General features: G+C 41.2%; 1 protein-coding gene across 1 annotated transcript in view; it reads left to right on the forward strand.

The window, feature by feature from the left end:
- Positions 1 to 17,309, forward strand: part of AOPEP (aminopeptidase O (putative)) — a 384,109-nt gene that overhangs the window by 210,356 nt on the left and 156,444 nt on the right. The window contains exon 10 of the mRNA XM_083186692.1: positions 2,853 to 2,896. Coding sequence (XP_083042818.1) covers positions 2,853 to 2,896 — 44 coding nt within the window. The remainder of the gene's footprint in view (positions 1 to 2,852; positions 2,897 to 17,309) is intronic.

Here is a 17,309-nt window from a genome sequence, read left to right on the forward strand (position 1 = left end):
ATGAACACCACAAATGGAGTTTTGTTTTACAAATGAGAATGTCTTAAGTAAAAGAGCTAACAGAAATGCAATGACTGAATAGGAATGGAGAAAGTTATTCCTTTGAGTGTCAATATCTCTGTGAGAGAGGTGCAAAATATCAGCTATAAATGCCAGCGTTGCTCACATTTGTTATATAAATTCAAATAACAAATATTGTGTAAAAAATATTATATTTCTTGTACAGATGGAGCGCCTCTCATTCCATCTGTCTGGGATGCACGAGCGTTCCACACGCCAGGGTTGGGGGGGGGGGCCGGGTGGTGGACCGGCGGCGACACGGTGGGGACCAGCGGGGAGCTCTGTTGTAAGGGGATGCACGTGCGTCTTGTGCGCACGTCCCGTTCTGATGGGGATGGCAGCTGGCGAATCTTCCGCCATCCCCTGCCTGAATGACTGCGCTCCATCAGTATAAGGTAAACATTACAGGTCATTATGATTAATAAAAATGTTTGCTTGGCAATTTTCACACCAATTTTGACAAAATCACTTAGCACTCAAAGGGTTAAACATCCTGAGGCTGGAAATGGCCTCAAGATAGCATGGGACATTCTTATCCAGTAGTGGGGCAGAGAAAAAGGAGTAGTTTGGGTTTGTAAGAAGTCGTTTGGGGAGGAGTCATCCTCTTTCATTTTTGATCTTCCCAGCCACCCTCCCCTTTTTGGTGGCAGGTTTGACTTTTGCTTTAGCTGTGCAGGCAGGAAAGAACATCAGGTTTCCTGTTATAAGTCGTTTATAGATGTTTGTTAATTAATTGAATGTGTTTTTGGTGCGCTTACCTTTGTTGACTGTGTATATATTGCTGGACCACCTAAACAGGAGGCAGCGACATCACCCGAATTGGTGGGTAGTTAAGGTTAAAGGTTGAGTGGATACCTTTTGATTGGGTTACCTTATTTGTTAGTTTTAGGAAGGTAGTACGAGTTTAGCCCTTCATTCTTTGCCACCATTTATTTAAGCCATCTGATATTCATAAACAATTAAGTTTAGAGTTTACATGAAATAAATCAGCTAACATTTTCTGCCAAATCTAACTCTCCGTGTCGTTCTTTAAGATAAGTTAATAGTGTTTTGATAAGGTTCACATACAAGGTCATTCATCAGCCGTTAGGATCTTTAATGTTGACTGCAATTGTGATAGAATTATGTGAATGGAATAAAGCGGTTTATGAACATCCATCATAATGAGAATGCTAATAGTAGTAAATATGCTTTTTGTAAATTATTGTTAGCAAAACAGAACCTTATTTTTATTCAGTGCAAATAAAGTCTGTATATTGCCCTATAAATTCTGACATTCACACTAAAATAAAGATCTGTGAGGGTGCAAAATTTGTTATCCTTTCATGGAGGCATTCATAGCTAAATACACACTAATTGTAACCACAGGAGAAAAGGTTTTGGGGTGGGAGATAAATATATTTATCACAGGATGGAGAGAATATATATATACATATATTAGCTTTTCCCCATTCATAGATGCTTTTTTACAGCCAAAGGACTTAACTGCTCTGGAGACGGAGTGACCGGGCATTGGGACTAATTCTAATAATGTACATTAATAAGTTCACAGGTGGAAATTATTATTATCATTTATTATATAGCATCAACAATTATGCAGTGCTGTACAGAGAATATTTATCAGTCCCCCTGCCCACTGGAGCTTACAGTCTAGACCAGGCTTTCCCAACCACGGTCCTCAAGGCACACCAACATTGCAGGTTTTAGTGATATCCAGCCTTCAGCACAGATGGTTTAATCAGAATCACTCAGGTACTAATTGAATCACCTGTGCTCAAGCCTGGATATAACTAAAACCTGCACTGTTGGTGTGCCTTGAGGACCGTGGTTGGGAATGCCTGGTCTAGAACAAACACATACACACTATGGTACATTTCAGTCAGGAGCCAATTAACCTAGATGGTATACCAATAGTTTGAGAAGAAGAACATTTACTCTGAATCATGGATGAATCGCATACCCACATACTGTTTACTGACCAACCTGAAACATGGAATAAGGGGCCCATTTTAGACCTGATCGCAGGGAACATTTGTTTGCAAATGGAAAAAACTTGCACTTCAGGTGGAGCAAATTTTACATGTGCAGAGAGAGTTAGATTTGGGTGGGGTGTGTTCAAACTGAAATCTAAATTACAGTGTAAAAAAATAAAGCATCCAGTATTTACCCTGCACAGAAACAAAATAACTCACCCAAATCTAACTCTCTCTGCACATGGCAGAAGACCGTACAATGGATGTGTTCCTGATGTAGTGGCAGCCCCCAGATTGGTTCAGCCTAGTGCTAGTTATTTCAAAATTGGATGAAATGAAAAGCAGAGCATCGGGAGAATAGGGAGAATGTGTGTGTGTGCACATGGTGTCTACACCACACAAGAAGAGTCACTGGGATCAACCCTTAGTTTCTGGGAGTGCAGGGCATACCTCCAGATTTATGAAAATTGGGGTTTTCAGTGATACAGGGACATGTCCCTATTATACACGTTTAGTGCCAAGGTGTAGGAGTACACTTTTTTGGTTCATTTATTGTCAATTCAATAAAAAACCTTTATCATTGATTTTGGGTAGATTCGTGCACCTTTTTTTTTTGTGGGTACTTGCATAAAAACTTAATGATATTAATGTTATATAATAATGAGTAACTGTCAAGATACTGTTCTCTATACAACACTTTATTAGTTTGTCCGGATAATGTAATGTGATTTTAGACATTGCCACTACACTGTAGCTACATTGTTACTCTATCATGAGTCTGTTTTCAGTTTTATATATAATGTTCTTTTTTTTCTTCAGGACTTTCTGCATATGTTGCTTGAAAATGTCGCCGAGCAAGATAAGTAAGTGATAATATTTAAAATGCAGCTACGTTTCTAGGATTATAATAATCATCACAATATTTTATATGTTCCACAGCTGCAACAGAACTATTACAGTAACTTGTGATCTAGATCATTTTATTATTGACTAGCTAAGCACCCAATGTTGCTCAGGTTTGGTTGTGCAAGTAGCATTACTTCAACTTTATCTTTCTCATGTTTTAAGCTTGATAGCTCTTCCAACAGACCCAGGAGGTGGCTGCCTGGTGTCCTCTGAAGTGCTCATCCAAATCTGTCTAGCGGAAGGCCCTGAAAATGCCCCCCATGCCAATGGTGTACCCGGCATACACCTCTCTGCGGTCAGCTCCCGGATCTAACCACATTTTTTTCCTTAAACCCCATGTTCTCTCCCCCTCTATGTTATGCAACTTTGCCATAGCTTGCTTACCTGACCCACTTTGTGTAATGGCCGGAACCCTTTTTTGGGCCCACGGGGTTGGGATTGGGGATCTTAGTGGCAGTGAACCATGAAATATGGACCCAATCAAGACACCTTGCGTTTGATTTGTCCAAATCGGTCCAACAGTGTCCAAATGCATTCCAGACAAACAAATAACAAAAGACAAATATGTAAGAGATTTAAAGCCACGAGCTGTAGCCCTCGGAATCTGGTCATTGGGTCTACAGCAAGTTGGTCGACAAGCATTGGGTGGACATGGGTTTAGGTCAACATGGGTTTATGTCGACAGGTCATTAGGTTGACAAGCATTAGGTAGACAGTCAAAAGGTCGACATCTGGTTTTTCACAGTTTTTTGAGCCGAAGTGCCGACAGGCGGTATTTCATGCCCTACCATCCACTAGGGCATGGTGGGAGAATAAAATAGTGTGCCAAGCGCAGCGAGGCACCATTCCCAAAGCATAGCGAGCGATGCGAGGGGATGCGGTGCACTGGAAACTGTGTCTATGTCGACTGTGTTGGGTCAAAAAACTGAAAAACACCATGTTTACCTTTTGACTGTTGACCTAGACACTGTCAATGCAATGCTTGTGTCGACCTATTGACCTTAACCCATGTCGACCTAGAACCACGTCGACCTAACGGTGTTGACCTAATGCTTGTTGATCAACTTGCTGTAGACCAAACGATCCCAACGAGTAGTCTACTAGTTATGCCAGTCTGTAGTGTTTCTGGGATAATGGGAACAACCTTGTTTCACATTGTGAAAAATGCTTAAAAATAGACTTACCTGTGTAGTCATTAAGTCTTCCTTGGGAAATGTACTACTGTATATACTCTTTTTAAGCAGTATTGTAGTTTCTTTTGAAAATAAAAAATAGTGTTAAAAGGACTGATTATAACTTAAACCGTAATAGAATACTGGTAGTGTAGACAAAATCAAGTAAAATATATGAATATCTTCAAAATATCAATACTAAGTTAGGAATATAAAAAAAAAATATCTGAGCATGAAAAGTGCTATAAATGTAAAGGAATAAATAGACGTAAAACAAATAAAGTATTGATACAGTTCTAGTATCCCTTATCCAAAATGCTCGGGACCAGAAGCATTTTGAATAACGGATTATTCCGTATTTCAGAATATTGTTATATTTCAATAAGGTATCTTGAGGTATCTTGCTTTTTTGTTGTATAAACCCATCAAACACATGAAATACACACAAATATATTTTATTTGTGCATAAAACAAGGGTTCAAAACATGAAACAAAGTTTGTGTCCTAGGTACTTAATTTGAATGCCAAGTAATAATTTTCTTGCACATATTTAGATCCAGTTACATACTGTATCATGTCCCCATAATGCCAGGTACATATCATGTCCCCATAATGCTAGTTACATATCATGTCCCCAGTAGTGTCAGTTACAGATGTCCACAGTGGTGCTTTTAGCAAAAAAAAAAAATAAAGTACATTCTGGAGACTATGGTTTTCGGAATAATTTGGATAACAGATATTTGATAAGGGATACTCAACCTGTACTACATAATGAATCCAATTTTTTTAAGAGGTACTGATTTAGGGCCAGATGCACTTAGCTTCAAAAGTAATAAAATGGAGACCAACCAATGCACAACCAACCAATCAGCTCCATCTGATCACTTTTGAAGCTTAGTGCATCTGTCCCTTAGAAGCAATAGTTCACACATATGTTAGAACTGATGCTAATCAGCATACTGCACTCGCACCAGGAGTGTAACTCCCAGAGGCAATGGTGTCTCCTGTATCCCAGCTCCAAGCCCTAACCCGGCAACTGCATGTACTTTTCGCTTAAAAACGGAGCCCTGCAGTGCCACCCTACTTTCTATCGCCCCAGCTGGCACCATGCTGTTTCCCCAGCCAGCCTCCTTCTGTCTCTTGATCCAGCATCCTTCTGTCACCCTTGCATGTTACATTTACAATAGAAAACACTGAAAAGATACATGTCAATAGGACCTGCAAATATATAGTTTGCAGGGGGGGGGGGAGCTAGCACCAGGGGTTAGTGATTCCACACATGGAAGGTCCCGGGCGGATCAAGGGGGTCGGACGGCCCACACACTGAAGAAAGCTACCAATGTACTGTACGCAGGCAGGAAATGAACAACCCGTAGTTTGTATTTTGATAGCGTTGGTACATGTACAGTATGTGTACTTCTTTGTGGTGATGCATGCAATTGCCACACGTAGAATTCCAATGGGGGGACTGGACATATGTGGGCATCTATGGAATTCCAATGGGGGGACTGAACATATGTGGGCAGATCTCAATGGTATGCTGATTTTCATTTGCATGTGTATACACGCTCCCTGTTGCTGCGGCACACTATTGTGTGCATCTCTGAATTAGGCCCATTGTGCTAACTAATGTCTTGGCTGATAATGAAGTGATGCCTTAATCCTCTAAGACGAATTGGTTGTTATGGACAATATCTCCACAAGCAAAGATCCACATAATTGCAACAACGTCAATGACTAGATAATAATAACTATAAAAATGTTCCCCACATCTAGGGCCAAATGTAATAGGGTTTGAGAATCTAAAAATCAAATTTTTTTAAAGCCACAATCATTTACACTGAAAAACTAGGCTGATTTTGCCATGTAATTGATTGCCCCTTTAAAAAAATGGGAAAGCTCTCCCAAATTCTCTCATTTTCTGATTCTCACAACATTTGGTCCCTAATGTTTTGTTTCAGTATATTTGGCACATTTATTAAGTAATTAGAAAGTTGTATGTACAGTTGTCCGTGAATGGTCAGCTCTGATTTTCCGAACACTGGCTGCCATTCGACCTCCACCTAATCAGCTGGTAAGGTTCCAGGATTGGTTGTTCTGTGCTAAGTGCACACGGTGGTTTAATATGCCTGTGCCGTATTTCGTTTTTCTAGGCAGTAAATGTAGCAGATGTTAAAGAGGGAGTCGAGTGATATAGAGGTCACTGAACTCAATGGGGAGAGGGGTGCGTATGAACTAAAAATAGTTGAACTTCGAGAAAAACAGTGGTACACATGGCCATGAGTGTCTTTACATAACACTTATGGCTTACAGGGATGTGGAGAAAAGGACAGCTCTATTGCCTGTCCCTGTACAGGTAAACTGATGGCTTGCTGCACGAGCTGCTTGATTGTAACTTTTGTTATAAGATGGAGGCTGGAGGTGGCTGCTGTCATTTCACTACCACCCATCCATCCCCTTCATGTACATATGTCACAGCTGGTTCAGTAATGGCCCCAAAATACACTGCAGTGACTTCTCTCCTCGGAAGTCACATGCAGTACTCCCTTAAAAGTCCCGGATGGCAGGATCGCATGCATTATCGTATGCAATCCTCATCAAGCCTGTCCAGAACCAGAAGCAATCCTGCATTTTTTTTGTCCTGCGGGGGGGGGGGGGGTTAGGGGTGACTCGGAGGGTCCGAATCGCAGAAAAAGAGACAATCAATCAATCGCAGAAAAAGAGACCAAATTGCAGGTGAATGACAGCGGGTCCATTGCAATGCGTGGTCCCCTGTGAATCACAGGGGACCACGCATTGCAATGGACCCGCTGTCATTCACCTGCAATTTGGTCTCTTTTTCTGCGATTGATTGTACAATCGCAGAAAAAGAGCACAAATTGCAACTTTACCTGCGCACAGTGTATGGGTGCCTTAAGTGAAGAGCCTGACTGCTATCTGTTGTCTTATGTACAAATCTAAAGAGAGCACAAAAGCTCAGTAAATCAATAAAAAAATATTAAACAAAAAATGCAGGTTATTGCTGGGATGACCCAAGCTAGTCTGCAGTGGAAACCGCTCCTGAAAAAATTACCCGATTTACCTGGTAATTCTGCCTCGATCTAAACCAGATTTGAACACGCATACAACCCGAGTAGTTCGGCAGTGGGAACGGACTCTACCCAGGTTAGGTGACCTAAGATGTGCTTCTACATGGTGATTGGAAATTCTGGGGCACTGGTAGATGACATAATCAGCCAGTGCCCCACTGAGAGAGGAGACAGACACATGGGGGGCAATACATGCAGCCTGAACCACCCACAGCAGCCATACAGCCCAGGCCTGACTCAGGTTTAGTGTAAACGGGGCCAACCCAGGATATTCCCAGTTTGACATGCACTGTGAATGGGGTCTGAAACCGGGTCGGAACCAGCTAAAGTCCTGTGTTCAAAATACTGGGTCTGACTCAGAATTTTGGTGTAAAAGGGGTATGTTACAGAAAGCCATCACCTGGAGTTCAAGCTCCACTGTCTCTGCCCTTGCTTAACTCATGGCCACGTTATAGCCCTCTATTTTATCATTTTGGTTGACGTCTACAACTAGTTAGTGTAATAACATTATTTACTCAGTGTAGGACGGAAAGTCCTGGTGCCAAACCTTTGCTGTTTATCTCCCTCTGTAGAAACAGAAATATATTGTGTTGCACTATTGAGGCTTTAGTCACCGCAGTTTAAGGACTGATAGCTTCACAGTTAGGTGTGTGAGTACATATAGAACAGATGTGTTACCTAAACACTCTGGAGCATATATATATATATATATATATATATATATATATATGTTTATGTGTGACCTAGGGTGACCTCTGCATCAAACTTTCTTCATATACTGTATAAAGCAGAACTTCAAGCAACTTAACATAGCTTAAAATGCATGTCTTCTCAAACATATGTAAAGGTCTTCAATGGTTGAATGTTGACTTTTTAATCATTTTTAAAATCCACAAACCATGAAAGCCAAACAACAATAGTAAATTAATTTGTCTAAACTCCTGGCATAGCCCTGCCCCTTCTGATGTTGTACAGATGTGTTCTACTGTCTCTGCTCTTCCCAGACCGGATACTGTAAGAGAAACAGTTGACAGGAGTTAATTTTATGACTGCAGCTGAAAATAAAAGTACTTTTACAGTGGGACTGGACGAATCAAATATTTGCTTTAACCCTTTGAGTGCCAAATGAATTTGTAAAGATAGGTGTGAAAATTGGCAAGCAAACATTTGTATTAATCATAATGACCTGTTTGTTTACCTTATATAGGAAATATCATCTTTTTTTACATAACATTTATTTATTTGAGTTTATATAACAAATGTGAACAACGCTGGCATTATTTGTAGACATTTTGAACATATCTCACAGATGTTGGCACTCAAAGGGTTAAATAGGTCAGTTTAATTGCTGAGCCGGAAGCTGCTGGTAGGAAACAGTTGGCGACAGTAAGTGACTTACTGGTTAAGTAAGTACTCACTAGGCTGACACTGACATGTTGAAATTAATACTGTCAACATTTATGATGCAGGATGGGAGGCTGGGGTTAGGCAGTAGAGGGAGGGTTATGATTAGGGATATAGGAGGTACTCACTCATTAGAATGCTGGAGCAGCAGAGTTTGGATGCACAGAAACGTTTGGCAGCATTCTCACACTCGGGTAAGTTTGGGTGTTCGGGTGCTCGGGTGTCCGATTGGGTTTGGTCACATTTGAATGCTCAGGAATTCAGGTGATTGGGCATTTTCGGACACTCAGCTGTTCGGGTGCTCGGGCATATTCGAGCGCTCAGGTATTGGGGGGGCTCGGCATGTTCGATTGTTTGGGCTTCCAGACAAACAACAGGGGGAGCAGCAGGGGGGAAGGGGCGATGTACAGTCAAAGGGGTGAGTGACTTGTGTGTGTGGGAGCGACAACGGCACACACCTACATGTCAGTGTAATGGGCCTGCAGCGGTCACATGCAGTTCAGCCTGGAAAATTTCCAGGCATACCACCGAATGGGTTCAAATTTTTCTGAAATCTTTTGTCCAGGACTGATGGGGAGTTCAACTTTATGGTGCCCACACACTAGAAAGATCCGTAATTTTAAGATTTATTTTAAGATTTCCCTTAAACTCCCCGTCAGTCCTGTAGAAAAGTTTTTGTGCATAATTGACAGATCAGCCCAAAAATGGGTGTAGCGTGTGGGCACCTTTACAAAAAAAGATAAACAAAATAAGGGATAATGCCTGAGTAAATTGGTAAGTTTTGAGTCTATAATACTCCCCATCATCTGCAAATGCAGCTCAGTCTGTCAATATCATCAGAAACTGTATGTACGGAGTGGTAGGGGGTGAAGCCACTGACTATATCGTTCTCACGTTGCAATCGCTAACTGTGTACCAAGTTATAAAGTAGTGCTACAAAGATGAAACTCAACCACCAGATCAATCCCAGGATATTCAAAATACTGCTAGTTGTCCATCATCTACAGATTACAGTGAGGAATCTGTTTCAAGTACTGTACATTGGACCCTTGCCATGTAGGGCTTTGAAAAGCTGTATGCTAGCCTTATAGTAAAGCTCTGAAATGGCAGCTGGGGGGAAGGGGCAGAACCCAGCATGCGGGGGCAGCCTTGCCCTGCATGCTAACCCCAAGGGTTGTAGTTTTGCAATAATCGGCTTAGTTAGGCCCCGTGCCCGTTTTTAAGCCAGCACTATCCTGAATAATCAATTAATAATTTAAAAGGAACATTAGTATTCATGCTGTATTGGTAATGTGCAATAATAAGCTCCCATTAGAATTAGTAAAACATACATGAGGTCATTCTCGTTGGATCACAAAACAGCAGTAGTTTGCTGCCTTGTAACGGCACACGCCGGGCGTGCGAATAACCTGCCCCACCACCACGCACGCACTGCACGATGAATGTCCCCACCGCACTTCGAATGGATGCTTTGCGTAAACATCTATTCGCAAGATCGGGTGCAGGCCCCGAAATCATTTGATGGTCACTGACCATCAAAATATTTCTGTAGTGTAGTAATGTAAGTCAGTCTCTGCTGATTTAGATCTGCTGTGTCCTGCTCTGAGAACTGGGCGGGCAGCTGCTGTCCGGTGACGTCAGCCGCCAACCCCCGGAAGGCAGGTGCCCGCCCCGTCTCCAAAGGTGCCTGCATAGAGGCCCTGCACATGTGCATAAGCAAATATGCGCAACATCAAACTGCCTGTGCGAACGTACAGGTGAGTTTGCAAACTAGAATGAGGGCCACAGTATAGTGTTGGTAGTATGCCTTGCCTGCATATTTTATGTTCATGTAAAATTGTCTTCTTTTCTATGTACTATACTTTACGTTTATGCTTCAATAAAAATATTTGAAACAAAATAGTAAAACATTCCAAATAAAGTGCCACCATTAGTATCAATGCTTAAAAAAATCAGAGCAATTGGTACCGGCTATTAATATGTTACCAGTGGCAATGCCCATTAATATTCCAGTTGTATAGGTGATGTCCAATAAAAAAGTCACATCGTAACAATGCCCAAAGAGATGCCAACCTCAGAAGTAATTCTCAGAAATAAGCTAACAGTCTTAGTACAGTAATTACCATTAAACCATTTCCCTTTTGTTTCCAATAAGCTGGTTTATGTGCTTATTACTGGGAAAAAGTAGGATATATGTCTGTCTGCGCTAAGTTGTGCAGCCTGTTGTTAAAAAGAGATTAAGAGGTGCCACCACACCTCCAAAAAGATACGAATTTACACAGAAGAAAATCTCAATATCACTGACAATGGCGCTTATAAATAAAGGATATTTTCTTACTCCCCTGTAAATGTCTTTGGGGTCCCTTCTCCTCTCGTATAATTTCTTAGTAAAATATATGAAAGATATAAGGGAACAATACGCACATATCTTTGTGCAATACTGGATGGTATTTTCAAAGGCTCATGGGCCCTTATTCTAATCGGCACGGTACGGCCCGCGTGCGGCCGTACCGCCGATGTTTTTGGTCTGCACATGCGCAGAGGTCATTCTGCGCATGTGCAGCCCCCTTCGCCGCAGACGTCTTTCGTCCGCCGCAAAGGGGGCGTATAGGGGCGTGAGAGGCATCATGCCCTCATTTCCCTATGTGTACGCCCCGCGTTTCATGGGCGTTCCCATGCAAACGCGGGGCGTATGCATGGTAATGAGGGCATGACGCCCTCATTACCATGACATGGGGGCGGAAAGCTGACGTCGCCGGATGTCAGCTTTCAGCCCCCATACAAGCTACCACACGGACGATTGTCCGTGTGGTCTCAGCTTGCGGGAGCTGCCGCGGCGTGCGGCCCTGCCTTCGATGGTCGACGACCATCGAATGCAGGGGGCAGCTCCCACCATGGTGGAGGCGTAGCCTCCACCATTTTAATGCGGATCGCCAGCCGTCCGTGTACGGACGGCCGTGGCGATCCGTCTGGTGGGCGGCCCTTGGTTTGTGCGGTCGGAGCCCCGTGTGCGGCTCTGACCGCACCAACCAGAATAAGGGCCATGGAATTTTTAGACATAAACTCAAATGTGTAATCCACCAGTCTGGTGATTTTTTTTAAATGGAGGATGCCCTCCTACACAGGTTACTCACAGAGTGTCAATGGAAAAACAGCATATCTGGGGGGTCTTTTCTCCACTCCACTCCTTTACTCACAACCGGTTCTAGAGTATAATGCCCATGGAAAGCAGATGCTGTAGTAAGTATATTAAAATAGTTTCTTTATTCATGAAAAAAATTGGTACACATAAGTAAAAGGGTGATACAGTAGGTGTACTTAGCTTCAAAGGGTTGGTCAGGTATTTTCCAAGGTGTTGAGGTAAGGAAAAATCGGGGCCCCGATGTCCTTCCCGTCGCAATGAGAGCCAGTTCCCACCACTGCAATAGCAACAGAAGAGTCCCCACCAACGCGTTTCGATCTATTATAGATCGAAACGCGTTCGTGTTTTACTTATACTTATGTGTACCAATTTTTTTCATGAATAAAGGAACTATTTTAAAATACTTACTACAGCATCTGCTTTCCATGGGCATTATACTCTAGAACCGGTTGTGAGTAAAGGAGTGGAGTGGAGAAAAGACCCCCCAGATATGCTGTTTTTCCATTGACACTCTGTGAGTAACCTGTGTAGGAGGGCATCCTCCGTATGAAAAAAATCACCAGACTGGTGGATTACACATTTGAGTTTATGTCTAAAAATTCCATGTGCCTTTGAAAATACCATCCAGTATTGCACAAAGATATGTGCGTATTGTTCCCTTATATCTTTCATATATTCTACTAAGAAATTATACGAGAGGAGAAGGGACCTCAAAGACATTTACAGGGGAGTAAGAAAATATCCTTTATTTATAAGCGCCATTGTCAGTGATATTGAGATTTTCTTCTGTGTAAATATGTGCTTATTACGCCTTATGTATTATGGCTAACTACCTCATGACACCGTATATCACAGGAAAGATGCCTTGAATGTTGCTAATTGATGACCTCTAATGGTGACACAAGCAAGGTATATGAAAAAGGGAACAAAATCATTTATCATCAAAAATATGGTCATTCTCCCTGGATGAAGTTATGTCCAAAGTTGGTGGAAGACGCCAGAAGAGGCCACTGACTGTCCGGCAGTGATCTATGCTGTATGGATGTTAGAATTCATGGCATTGATGCACTGTATGCATACCTCAGACCGTTCAACCTTCTGCAGTGTTGGTAGCTTATATACAGTACCTTAAATACAAAATTCACACATTACCAACTGAAGCTTATAGCAGAACTTGTCATTGCTGTTATTCTAGTACATCAATTAACATTTTCTAAAAACATCAACAGTCCCCACAGATGTTGACAGTGCACACAATCACTGCAGTGTCATACAGCTGTACAAACTGGAGTGTCAATTTCAGGTTGGTGTCAGCACAGTAAATTAATTTTTCAGAACCCAGGTGCAAAATACATTCATATAACTGTTACCTGTATCCCCTGAATTTACATGTATTATGTCATATCACACAATTGTACATCATGACACAGAACAACCCAGGACAAGCTTTATCACGGTGAAGTATAAAGTGATGCAAGAATGTGAAAGTATAAACAAGCACAAGGAGACTTGCTATGACTACACAATATACTGTACAAAATAGTACCAATATTCAGCACAGTGCACAAGGTATCAGATGCAGTATATAACATCACACGGCCATACATCATAATAAAACAGCAGGGTAGTATATGACATCAGTGACCAGAAAATCAGCAAACGAGAAGCATAGAGGACCACATGAAGGTGTGTCGACATCATAAAGAATCACAGTGCACAATTAAGTACTGTATATAAGCACCTTGAATTATATACAGTATCAGCACATTTTCTGGACTGTAGAGGATGGAGGCAGAGTGATGTGTGGCAACTATTGTAACCTAGATCATAAGGTGCTAATACATGGTGCAATGAACTCCGTGCTTTTAGCATACCTCCCAACTGTCCCTCTTTCCGTGGAAATGTCAAGGTTTTTGGGGATGTTCCCGCGTCCCGCTTGGGGCCACCAGTGGGAGTCCCCCCAGCCTGAAGGGCATTCGCGGCTTCACTGTGCAAGTGTCCCTCTTCCCCAGCACCAGATGTTGAGAGGTATGCTTTTAGTACTAGATTGCATTGTATCTAGTACAAAAAGCATACATTGTGCTACAGCACTGTGCTTTTTGTTCTATATACGATGCAATCTAGTACTAAACACGTGCAGCACCTACTTTATGTTCTGTGCGATGGTATGTGTACGGTAGCGCGCATCTCATCACACTGTCGCACCGTGTATGGGCACCTTAACTGATCTTCAGCTGTAGTCAAAAAGTCTGTAAAGCTGGCCATAAAGGTACATAAACAGATTGATTGTCCGATCTGGCTGGTTGGAACAAAAACCTGGTAATGGATGAGAGCAAATGACAGTTGACCATTTTGCTTTGAAATGCTGTAAAACTGACAAACTGTCATTCAGATATTACCTGTTTTTTGTTCCAACTAGCCAGATCTGACAAGAAATGTGTAAATATATGGCCAGCTTTAGGCATTTCTTTGTGTAAAGGTTTTAATTTAAATCATCCCAGTAATGAGGTTGCTCACTAGCAGGTGCTACCAGAGAAGCCATTAACTGGGAGGTTGTGAACCAGGGGAAGTACCCTGCTATTATTCTGCAGTTGTGTGATGCTTACATGTTTATGCATGTACAGCCTCCCACTGCCAACTCTCTGGGCCGGATGCTTTGAATAATACAATGTAGCCAAAGGTATCCAGTCCCTTTAAGAATTAGTATTTCTTACTGTTCAAAAAATCAAATGGTTGACTATCTCCAAGACGGTAATGGGTTTTTATTACCAAACAATCGCAAATCAGTCAGTCACAGATTATTTTATATAGTCCATCTTCAAGAAAAATCAATGCTGTTTTTTGTAGCAGCAAGAAAAAAAATCTATTTAGAATGAAATGATGAAAACCTTTCTGTCAAATGATTTGTGTCAAATAAGAAATGTATGGCTTTGTTTTTGAAATATGATATTGCCATTAGTAATAGACCATGCCATACTCTAAATGGGAATACTTTATTCCTTAGTACACACAACTCCTGGTTTTCATTTTGCAAGTTTACACTATTATATATTTATGCTCTAGACCATGCTCTGTAACCACTTACCATGACCCTTGATTGACTAGAACCATTTTCCAATGCTGTGTTGCCAAGCTATGCATAGTCTGTTGCCAGCATTAGGAATTTGTGGTTTTAATTTTACTGCTAGCTCTTTGTGGAAATTCTATTTCCATAGTATTCAGACATTGAATGAATGATCATTTCCTGAAAGAGAGAGTTCCTGATTTAGTGAAAATGTTCTACTACTGATAGTTTAAACCTTATGTGAAAAGAAGTACTTGTTTTCCATTGTTCAAATAACAGAATATAATTACCCTAATGACATACAGTACTTACATAAATCATCTTTAAAAATAAAATGAAAAACACATTTTTTAAATATTTTTCTACTGTGAAAACACTTAGATCCATAAAAGCAGCACATTTATTGGCTGGGGTTCCCAATTTAAGATGAAAAAACAAACAACAACAACAAAAAATTGTAAGGTTTCTAGGTACTTGTGTAGTTTCACGGTGGCACTTATCAGCGGATCGAATCGTATGCAAATCATATGCAAAACGCATTCAATATTTGCATTCAATTTGCATGCGAGTTGCATACGATGCAATCCGCAGGGAAGTGCCGCCATGAAACTACACAAGTACCGGTTTCTAAAATGATTGATACCAAAGCATAGTAACTCGTTATCTCCCTCCATGTTTGCTGCTATGTCCATGTTCTACTCTCCCTTAGGCCATTTTACCAATCTGATGGGATTTCTTAAGGGTATTGAAATTAAAATGAAATGACAGCCCATATTTTCAGTAAAATGCAGTGGTGATCATGTTTTGGTCTTTTGACAAACTTACTGGGGAATAGCATGAATTCGCTAAGGACTAAGATTCCCACGTTGAGCTTCTTTAGGGGGGTATTCAATCCCAGAAATAGTGGCCGTTGCCTATTCAATGCTACAGTTTCCGACACCATTAAAGGCAGTTTTCCCCAAAACAGATCTGACTATAAAAGAAGTTGGATCTATTTTGTCGGAAATGGCCGTTTTTGAAAATCCTCTGACTTTCCGACACCCAGAACATTGAATGACTACTGTCAAATTCCTGTAGAATGAAACAAAAACGGCCTGGGATTCCGACTGTTGGAACGTCCCAGATTGAATACCCCCTTAGATGCTAAAATATGGCATGGTGCATCTTTAGATGCAACTCTCGGTTACACTATCTTAACCTGCATCAGCCCCATGCTAGGTGCAGGTTGTCTGATTGTCAGAGTATGGCCTCCAATGTGAGCAATTATGTACCTGAGCTTGCAACCACTTAAGTGACATGCCTGTGACACGCCAATGATATAAAGCACCTACACTTGTCCACAAAGACAATACCCAGAAATGCCCAATGCATTTTCAAGGCATTTCTGAACCTGAAACCATGCATAACTGCGACCCTATGACAGACTCTGGATGCATGCAATAGTAAAAACTCAACTGTGCGGCTGTGAGTGTGACTCAGAATTAGCCCCTGTTTAGTATGTGCTCCAAACTTAAGGTGCCCAAACACGGCTAGATCTCTTGTACAATCCAGAACACTGAATTATGTGGCTAAATCGTGCACGATGGGTCATTCACCTTTCTGCCTGATGAAGGGATCAACAGGCTCACAGAACAACCAGCGGACACTCGCATTGGATCGTGATCATGCCCACACACAGAAAGTTATTAAGTGATTGGTCATTGCGATCAGTTGGAAACGGAAATATTGTTTTAAAAATCTTACCATGATTGGGCACCATTATACCATACCACCTTATCCCTTTTCTTGAAAAAAAAAAAGTCAAATACAGAAAATGTATGTTATTTCAGGTGAATTTAATATATTAAGGAATAGAAAAACCAGCAGTCATTAATGGGTTAATTGTGTTAAAATCTCATTTTGAATAAGTGTTGCCACCATAATAAATTATTATAACCCTCACTATAAATGAAATAGTGTTGGCCCTGCAATAATGTTATGAATTAATAAAATAATAGTGGCTCCTTTTTAAAATAACAAACTTATATTAGATCCATATTAAACAGTTAAATACATATTGGCTGCTTAATAAATAATTATTGCCTCATAATTAATACACACACATATCAAACAAGGTAGAAATTAAATAACTCGTTGCCCTCCAGCAAACTGTACAATGGAAGCCATACAAATCCTTCCTCGGCGGCACTCATAATAAATGGGCAAAGCAGGTGATAAAGTTAATAAAACAAAAGCATCCCTGTTTTCAGGTGCCCAAAACAATCGATGGAACTCAAGTATATGTCTGACCCTCAGCAGTCTGAAAGTGTAAAACTGCCACATGATTCTTATGATACACTAGAACCGGGGTAGCTGACTCCAGTCCCCGAGAGCTACCAACATTGCGTGTTTTCCAGGTTTCCTCATAGAATCACAAATTAAGTAATTAGCTCCACCTGTGGACCTTTTAAAATGTGTCATTGAGTAACGAGTGCACCTATGCATAAGCTAGGTGCTCTG

The sequence above is a fragment of the Crinia signifera genome, chromosome 1, assembly GCF_055691185.1.
Source record: "Crinia signifera chromosome 1, ASM5569118v1, whole genome shotgun sequence".
Lineage (NCBI taxonomy): Eukaryota > Metazoa > Chordata > Amphibia > Anura > Myobatrachidae > Crinia > Crinia signifera.